At 55.5% G+C, this 9,649-nt stretch overlaps 1 protein-coding gene across 1 annotated transcript; it reads right to left on the reverse strand.

The window, feature by feature from the left end:
* Positions 1 to 32: 32 nt before the first annotated feature.
* Positions 33 to 2,933, reverse strand: LOC119097955 (uncharacterized). Its single transcript, XM_037220895.1, has 3 exons — positions 2,489 to 2,933; positions 191 to 349; positions 33 to 54 (listed from the first exon to the last, which is right to left on the reverse strand). The coding sequence occupies exons 1-3, from the start codon at positions 2,902 to 2,904 to the stop codon at positions 33 to 35; spliced, it is 597 nt and encodes a 198-aa protein (XP_037076790.1). The 5' UTR covers positions 2,905 to 2,933.
* Positions 2,934 to 9,649: the final 6,716 nt, after the last annotated feature.

The following is a 9,649-nucleotide window of genomic DNA, read 5'->3' on the forward strand; positions in this document are numbered from 1 at the left end:
CGCTCTCCCGGCCGGTGATCCATCCACCCCCGTCAACTCTGCCGTCGGCCACCCCTGAGCGGGAGGCATGGGGCCGTCCGCGTCCACGGCGGCGTCAGAAACAGAGTCCTCAGTCTCCTCTGCGGTCGCACCCGCAACTGGATCTTCACCTTCCTCCACAACCGAGTCAGCGGCGGAGCTCTCGACCTGCCCTGAGGGGACACTGGCGGCCCTCGAGTGTTCGGCCAGGGCCGCCGCCTGCTGCTGGAGCTGCTGTACGTAGGTCTCGGCCGAGGCGGCGGCGCAGCGGTGCAGCGTGGCCACGCTGTTGTCACCGCGCCACATGTTCGCGCATCCGAGCATTCTGTACCTGGGGGTAGCAGCCATAGAGTGATGCGTGCGCGGCGTGGGGTGAGCGAGGCGAGCGAGTGCGAGCGAGCTGTGACGGTGGTGCGGTCTGAGACAGCAGCGGCCGAGGGCGGCGCCGGTCGACCTGCTCAGGCGGGCCTGGAAGGCCGGCCGACGCCGCGCTCCGCTGACTGATGACGTCACGGCGCTGCGCCGACTCCCGGGCACGTGACTGATGTGACGGGTGCCCCGCCGGCGTGGGAGGCGGCCGTCGGCACCGTTGGGGCCCACCTGGCTGGGCGCTCCTCACGTCAGAGGCTGCCTCGTCAGGTGAAGCGGTCGCCTGTAACGGCAGCGGTCTCGACGCTCACCGCGCCGCGCTGGTCGGCCGGCACCCAGACCAGGCAGTGGAGGGGGCGGGGGTCGTGATGCACCCGTGCTGACGGGGGTGACGTGCGGCGGTGCAGAGCTTGCCCCGTGCTGACATGCCCATCCCTTGGAAATGTCACGCCATGCGCACGATGAAAGGGTCTCGGTTTTGGCATGACGCACAAGGGGACGGGGTTTGAAGGTACACTAAGAGGTTGTCCTATGCAGACGGCCAACTTAATGGATGCGTCAGTTTCATGCGCTCAAGCACAAAGTCAAGCCGTGCTGCAAGTTCTCTCCTCCATCACGAAATCGAAAATGTATGGTGTTAGCTTTCGTAGACCATGAAATATGTGAGTTACTGCACAAGTTCCGCAACGTGTGGGCGCAGATTTGCGTTGTAGCCTTAGAATAAGCACACTCCGGATACCTCACAAAGGTGTGCTGAGTTACAAACTAACAATGAAATACCGACACATAACTATCGGTTACCCAGACAAAAAAGCCTTCAATACCAATGGATGGAGCTATTGGTGTCACGTTGTAACAGCATCTAAGCGGCTATAAAGCACCAATAAAACAGGTGAATGTTTTCCATACACAAGATCATTGTCAATAACGACGGCGGATTTCCAACAATGACACCATTCATCTGACAATGGTGGCGATACGGTGTTTGTACTGGAACAATACAGAATTTAGTCTGTCTTCGCCTCGTTGGGTCAAACTATAAATGTGCTTCGACACACCTACGAAGGACCAAGCCTTACACAGAATGCATCTGCGCCAGTCATTCCCTCCTAGCAGTCGTAAAGACAGTCGTACACTTACTGTTTATGTTAAAGGCGGCCGCTTGCAGGAATCGGCTGCATGAGATACACTATCTGGTATCAAGCCTGAACAGCTGATAGACAGAATACAATATAATACAACCTCCAGACATTACAATCAGCATGCCAGGACGAAACGGATGATCGACAGATCTGCCAGACAATGAGTTTAATGTTACCGAGCGAGGCGAGCATGTGAATCATTCGATGTTGTTGGGTAGTCGTGGATGTTATTCCCCAACCGCTTCGGCTCTCCGTACGGTGTGCTTTCTTGCACCCCAAATGAGAGTTACAATAGGCATGCTATGTGGTGAGGAAAGGTTTCCTGTGGGCACCCATGGCAACAACGTCCAGTTATTTCAAGGTTTTCACACATGACGACAATATATCCACACCGTGAGTGACACGCACTTTGTCGTAATGCCACTTATAGATGTACTTGAGTCCCGAAAAAAATTGGTAGATCTTAAATGATGCTAATCCAAAGTTTCAAAAGGGCCTTGAACGGCTGAATTCATACTTATATATATACATATATATATATATATATATATATATATATATATATATATATAAGTATGAATTCAGCCGTTCACATATATATATATATATATATATATATATATATGGGCTTCATGGTTCACAGCCCGAGATCCAAACTCCAAGATTAAGCTCCTATCTGGGGTCTGCCTGCAGTTCCATTTTATTTGATAAGGGAGCTGTGGCCAACATTAAATTAGACAGCCTTCCGAACACAATAAAGCTGGGCAGAGGGTAACCAGATGCTGATAGTCCAGTCGCAGGAGGTTGCGCAGTAATTTCTCAAGTTCGGTATAGATACCAGACACCAGGTAATCCAGCAAACAGTTCGCGCTGACCTGACGTCTCGTTTTAGACATTACCCTCGTATCCCTCCTCCCCGAGTCCACTACAGTAATTGGAGTAAAATGACTGGGACTTACCGCTTGATGACCGCTTCGGCGAAATCCAGCACCGGGTACTGTGGCGTCTGCTTCTCAGTGGTCCCCTGGCGTTGGCGCCTGCGCGGCGGCCGACGGGGCCGCACTGGCGCCGTCACTTCCTCCAGCTGCTCATCCCCGCCCTCCGCGTGCTCGGCGTGCTCGGCGTGCTCGGCGTGCTCGCCGTGGCGTCGCAGCACGCCGCCGCCGCCGACTGAGTATCGACGCACATCCTGTTCGTCTGGCGCGCTGTTCGCGCTGACCAGGGTCGAACCCGTGCTCTCCAAGTCCTGCGGCAGGCCAGCCGCGTACCGGTAGACGAGATGCGCCGGCGGCTGGGGCGCGTGCCTCGCCCCCCACGGTCCACTCGAGGCGGCCGCCAGGCCAGCCAGCAGCGCGAGCAGGATGGCAGGCCTCATTCTGGGGACGTGGCCGAACCGCTGCGTTGTCGAAGGGCGACTGCCGGACTGGGCAGCGCCGGCCGCGGCCGAGGCGCGCCGCGACACGCTCCGCTGGCCGGCGCCCGGGGCCCGGTCCTGTCAGCGCGCCGCTGACCGCCGCTGACCGCCGCTCCCCGTTGCTGTGTCGCCGTGTGGCGGCGGCGTTCAGCGGCGCCGCTGCCACCGTCGCCGACGCTGTCGGAGAGGCGGGTGCGCGAGCTGCGTAGGGACGCCGGAGAGGCACTGCGTGGATCATCTGACGTCGGGGATGGATGCTGGGTGGGGTGGCGGAATGGTGGGGTCGCTCGAAGTCGGAGAAGAGCACTCTGGATGTGGAGGATCGGGCGGTAGGGTCAGCCCATCTCAAGGGAGGGGCTTTAGAGAGGACAGGTAATGCCATGAGGTCACCCGAGGTCAGGGTGTGGTCAACCGGATGAAGGAGTGGTGCGATCATTTGAAGTCGGAAAGGGCAATGAAACGGGAAAAGCGATGAAATGTTAGCTGAAATCCGGCAAGGCTCATCAGGTGTCAAATTAGACAGGCATGTATATCGCAGCTCAGCAGAGCTGTATGGCGCTTAGATAATCTCAAATCATGGTTGTGTCACATCCTCCAAATGCGGAGCACGCAGCTAAGATTATCACAGCTTAGTCAGAGATCGCAAGTCTTTTGTGACGTTATGACGCGTTGCTGGAGGACACCCAAAACCGACAAAGCGTCATGCATTGTCTTTGTAAAATATAGACTGCAGCTATGACTAGTCAGCACATACGTGCCAGCTCATACCTATACCTCCCCCTCAGGAACATGGATACCAATGTCTAAAATCGGTTGGTGGGTTCGAGCCGATGAAGTTGATCTAACCTACAACTAACATTTCTCCCTGAATCGCTGTTACTTCAGTGTGGGTTACTGACGTTAAAAAACTTGTTTAATATTCGGTCGATTCCAAAACCTTTCATGCTGGGGAATGACTTCTGTTTGAAGCCGACGAAGCCGTGACCTGGCATGTAGGGATGAAAGGCTATACATGCTTTGTGTACACTGTTAGGATGTCCCTTTATAAAAATCAGGCTAAAATACACCACATTCTGAACGGACATGGAGCTGCCTGAAAGGGCATGGAAGGCTGGCTGGTGACTGCACAGACACCGGAGAGATCGTTAGAAAACGTAGCGCTACCAACGCTTTGCACGTGTTGGGAGCTGCACAGGCACGAAAGGCTTTGATCTCTTGGGGTTTTGGCGCTACGGGTCGGGGTCTGCATGCTAACAATAACTGACCTTCAGCATACCAAGAGATTGTGGTTCAGAACTTGATCACTAAAGCATTCAGCTGCCTCCCATTGGCCTGGTCACCAGTGGTCTGCTGCTCGTTAACCTGACCTTCAGTGACCGGCTGCTCACTGACCTGGTCACCATTGAGATGTTGCTTATTTACCTGGTCTTTAGTGGCTTGCTGCTCATTGATCTGGTCTCCAGCGACCTGCCGCTAACTGACCGGTCACCAGTGGCCTGCCGCTCACCGGTCCTGGTCACCAGTAGCCTGCCGCTCACCGGCCCTGGTCGTCAGAGACCTGCTGCTCACCGGGCCCGGTGACGTGAGACCTGCCGCTCACCGGGCCTGGTCACTAGTGGCCCGCCGGTAACTGGCCGGTTACCAGTAGCCTGCCGCTTATCGGCCCTGGTCACCAGTAGCCTGCCGCTCACCGGGTCCGGTCACCAGTGACCTGCGGCTCACCGAGCCTGGTCACCATTGATCTGTTGCTCATTGACCGTGGTCGCCAGTGACCTGCTGCCCATTGACCGTGGTCGCCAGTGACCTGCTGCTCACCGGGTCCGGTCACCAGTGACCTGCGGCTCACCGAGTCTGGTCACCATTGATCTGTTGTTCATTGACCGTGGTCGCCAGTGACCTGCTGCTCACCGGGCCCGGTCACCAGTGACCTGCTGCTCACCGGGCCTGGTTCCCGCCGCCAGTAGCCGCGGGCCCATCGCGCCGCCACTGACCGCCGTTAGCTGCCGCAATGGCGTGCTCCATCTCGCCGGCGAGCCGTGCTGCTCGGGCTGGGAGCGGCCGCACCTGGCCCGCTTTGTGCCCGGCGCCTGCCGGCCGGCCGCGTCGCAGGTGAGATGACGCTAATGTGTTTGTGCTCGCGCCCGGCCGCCGCGCGCCGCCGCGTCAGCAGCCGATGAGACTCCGCATACAGGCCGCCGGTCGGCCGACGAGGGGGGAGAGGAGCGGGGGGGGGGGGCATGACGGGAACCAATCGCATCAAATGGCTGGATGGCGAGGGGTGGCGGTGAGCGAAATGTTAGATCACTGCTTATAGAAGGGACAATGAGCATAAGTCTTATGGTATGTCAAAATGGAGTAAATCTTAGTGAAAGAGTGGGATTTGTAAATGTAGCCCACAAGGTGCATCATGCCAAATGAATCCAGCATATTTTTGAAATTTTATAGAACGCATGCTCAATGTGCAACAATGCGAAGGCTTTTAGATCAAACAAATGACACTTATTGCCGGATTAAAATCTTTCAAGCAGTGATTTCCCGTAACACTTTGAACGCACAAAATGTCAATGCTCGATGTTCTAAAATTACACTGTAACCGAATCTGCACTGACGTTTTTCTTGCCCACTCTCATCTGCAGTCATCAATCACATCTAGGGATAATCACCTCACAGGTGAGCATATACGCAACAGCCGACGACTACAGTTTCGGGACCCTGACGTCATTCTCTGGCATTTCATGAGACCAGTGCTCGGTCGGAATTTATTCGGAAGCGCTAGCCCTATGCTACATGAACCGGTGCCTTTCGACTCCGATGACATGAGGAGGGCCAGTGTTGACAGAGGCTGCCGGTAGCGTAGTGGTTAACGAGTCCGCGTTCATCACTGCGCGTCTGGGAAACCAGAGGTACGGGGCTCGATTCACCGCGGTGCCCGCCCTTCCTGCCAAGGTGAGAGGCCGGTGACGCCGTACATCCTCAGCAGCTGAATGCTTCGCAGAGCCTCAGTGACAACAACATGCCGCCAATGTATATGGTATATGGTATATGTATACAATGGCCAATGTATATATATATATATATATATATATATATATATATATATATAGGGACCAAGCCTTTATACCATTGTTGTATATATATATATATATATATATATATATATATATATATATATATATATATATATATATGCAACAATGGTATAAAGGCTTGGAGAAGTGTCTCTCCTACCACCACCACCCACTGATTTTGAATTTTCGCCACTACACTGTAAGTCCTTGCTGATATCTGTAACTTCCCTGCGCCAAGTCCGTGTCATTTCACGGGGCGGGCAAGTGGAAAGCGACCGGTGCATGCACGCACAACTGGGCACCGTAACGACCCACACGCTGGCCTCGAATAGCCGGGCGGTGGTCAAAGAAACCAGGGCGCACGCCGGAGAAACGCACCGAAGCGGTGTCCCCGGAACTCATGCACCAGCGGGCGACGGCGATCAGGCCGGGGTGTTTTCACTCGGGGCGAGGGCAGGGATTGCCGGACTGGGGTACGGCCCAGCACTGGATCAAAAGGCGGCTGGGCGTTTGATGGCTGCGGGCCCCGGCCGACCGGAAGGCCGTCTGGGGGCCGTCCTCAGCCACCGGGGAGGGCCCTGACGGCTGCCACACCCGAGGTTCGCCGGATAGGGCCCTGGCGGCTGCCACACCCTAGGTCTGCCAGAGAGGGCCCTGACGGCTGCCACACCCGAGGTCTGCCAGAGAGGGCCCTGACGGCTGCCACACCCGAGGTCTGCCAGAGAGGGCCCTGACGGCTGCCACACCCGAGGTCCGCCGGAAAGGGCCCTGACGGCGGCCACACCCGAGGTCTGCCAGAGAGGGCCCTGACGGCTGCCACACCCGAGGTCCGCCGGAAAGGGCCCTGACGGCGGCCACACCCGAGGTCTGCCAGAGAGGGCCCTGACGGCTGCCACACCCGAGGTCTGCCAGAGAGGGCCCTGACGGCTGCCACACCCGAGGTCCGCCGGAAAGGGCCCTGACGGCGGCCACACCCGAGGTCCGCCGGAGAGGGTCCTGACGGCTGCCACACCCGAGGTCCGCCGGAAAGGGCCCTGACGGCGGCCACACCCGAGGTCTGCCAGAGAGGGCCCTGACGGCTGCCACACCCGAGGTCCGCCGGAAAGGGCCCTGGCGGCTGCCACACCCGAGGTCCGCCGGAGAGGGTCCTGGCGGCTGCCACACCCGAGGTCCGCCGGGGAGGGTCCTGGCGGCTGCCACACCCGAGGTCCGAGGCCGCTGTTGGCGCTGACGCTGTTGGTGAGGACTGGCGGCTGTCCACTCTGAAGATGAAGGCTGCTCCTCGACGTTCGGATTCTGTATTTCGGCCGTGCTGAGAGCTGGACGAACAGCAACACGCTAAACAGACGAGCAGCAGCACACTAGACGCATCGTGTTTACATCACTACAACGTGAGCTGATCATATGACGATACGGCTGCATAGAAAAGTAGAGCAGTTCATTCTCAAAAGGCGGGTCTGACTGTTGCATACAAAGCATTCAACTGTTGACATGGGGGCAAATATTCAGCCAATTTCTTTCGTGGAATGCGCTATGGTGCTGCTATCACACTGAAAAATCCGGCGAGGATTACATGCCGCATTCAGTTCATGCTAAACAAATCACAAACATGAATGCATTCAGAGTCAAATGACCTTATCAAGAATTGTGCCGCAATGAAACGTAATCTACATTTTGGTGCGAGCAAGCCAACAGTAAAACACATACAAGTGAACGCACGCATATTAATTATATAAGTCCGATGCAATCTATCCAAGTTTGAAGTCCCTTTCATGACATCTCCGTTGGCAGCATGCACTGCAATGGCTGTCCGGTAACGGCGCTAGGGCAGGCCGGACTTGTCCGGTCACGGCGCTAGGGCAGACCGGACGTATGCGGTGATGGCGTTAGAGCAGACCGCCGCGAGACAGACAAGGGAGCATGAGCAGACGGCGCTAGGGCGGGCCGGACCCATGAGGTCATTGCGCCAGGGCGGGCCGGGCCCATCAGGTCATTGCGCTAGGGCGGGCCGGACCCATCAGGTCATTGCGCTATGGCGGGTCGGAGACATCAGGTCATTGCGCTAGGGCGGGTAGGACCCATCAAGTCAATGAGCTGTGGCGCACCGAACCCGTCAGGTCATTGCGCTAGGGCGGGCCGGACCTGTTGCTGACGCCGTTAGAGGTTTTATGTCCCTAACCATCACAGACTGAGACAGAGGCCGGTTCTCATGTGGTGCGAGTTTACGCAGACAGAGGCCGGTTCTCATGTGGTGCGAGTTTACGCAGACATAGGCCGGTTCTCATGTGGTGCGAGTTTACGCAGACATAGGCCGGTTCTCATGTGGTGCGAGTTGACGCAGACAGAGGCCGGTTCTCATGTGGTGCGAGCTGACTCGGGAATGCTTTGGTCCCAACTGTCATTGTCGCACATGAACCAGGTTTGTGTAGGTATAGTCTTAGAGCAATAACATGCTTTCTTGATGGAATTAGCTGTTACAGCTTTCCCTTAAGGTACGCAAATCGCGGCGCATTTCACAGCTCACCGTAATTCTTTCAAACTCTAGCAGCATTGCTCTTATGTTATGCCAGTTCTGCACCCCAACTGGCCGTTTTGATCACTAATGTAAGTATTACAAGGCCCCTGCGGCATGTCGGATTAGACGATACCAAAGAAGCACGTTTTCGCAAACCATGGGTATCTGGATGCTATTGGATTAAGGGAAACATAACATTTCGGCTATGTAATTGCACGCAGGGGTGTCATTTGTTTGGAATCATTGGGGAGCCAATTCGTGGGCCCGACGACACACCCTGCCCCCCCCCCCCATTTTATATCAATGGATTTTGTGCACTTTTTGGTGAAAAGCAATCTGTATCGCTTCTTCATTAATTTAAGTTTCACAGCACTCTTGCAGGAACGGCTCCAGAGTGTGAGGGGAGGGGGCACTGGAAGCACGGGCCATTTCTGACCGCAACGTACAGGCGGCCCTGTAGAGGCCGCCTTAGGGCGACGAAGGCCACTTTTACGGCGAATATGTGCGGCGGGACACGTAGTTTTGCTTGTGTAGGATAGTGACAGGGCTAGTCATGAGGGACTTTGGCCATTCTCGTACCTCGGAGTTTTTCAGTTCAACACCTCAGACGTTTACGTGTTTTATGGCGCTAGCTTTGTAAAGTGTATCGCACCGTTTATCCGCTCAGCTGTTCGCTGTGACAGCGGTGTGGAAAATGTGCGGGCCATGTTAACAGAACTACCATATGCATGCTTGCTGTTAAATTGTTATTTCGTTTCCTGAGGTGCGCGTCTTCGGTTGAATAGATGCATGCCAAACATGTAAGCCATTTTAAATGTATGCAGGCTAGCTATTAATCAGCATAAGAACTAAAAAACAGGAAACTCACCAGCCTACCAAATAAGTTTGATTTAGTCATGTCAGTTGAGCACTTAACTATTTAACATTGCATCAAATTGCGCGTTATTAAATGGCATCATTGACTGCCCGTACAGCAATGCACCTGAGACCTGAAAACCTGGCAACTTGTAAGTTAACGCGCACCCGGGCAGCCGGCTGGATACCTCTCGCTCGGGTGGGGGTCAATTTGACCCCCTGAGATCTCGGAAAGTAAGAAAGCTAGAGACACCAAATTTTCAGGGTG

This window comes from Pollicipes pollicipes, unplaced genomic scaffold, assembly GCF_011947565.3.
Source record: "Pollicipes pollicipes isolate AB1234 unplaced genomic scaffold, Ppol_2.1 Scaffold_4740;HRSCAF=5597_pilon_pilon_pilon, whole genome shotgun sequence".
Classification (NCBI taxonomy): domain Eukaryota; kingdom Metazoa; phylum Arthropoda; class Thecostraca; order Pollicipedomorpha; family Pollicipedidae; genus Pollicipes; species Pollicipes pollicipes.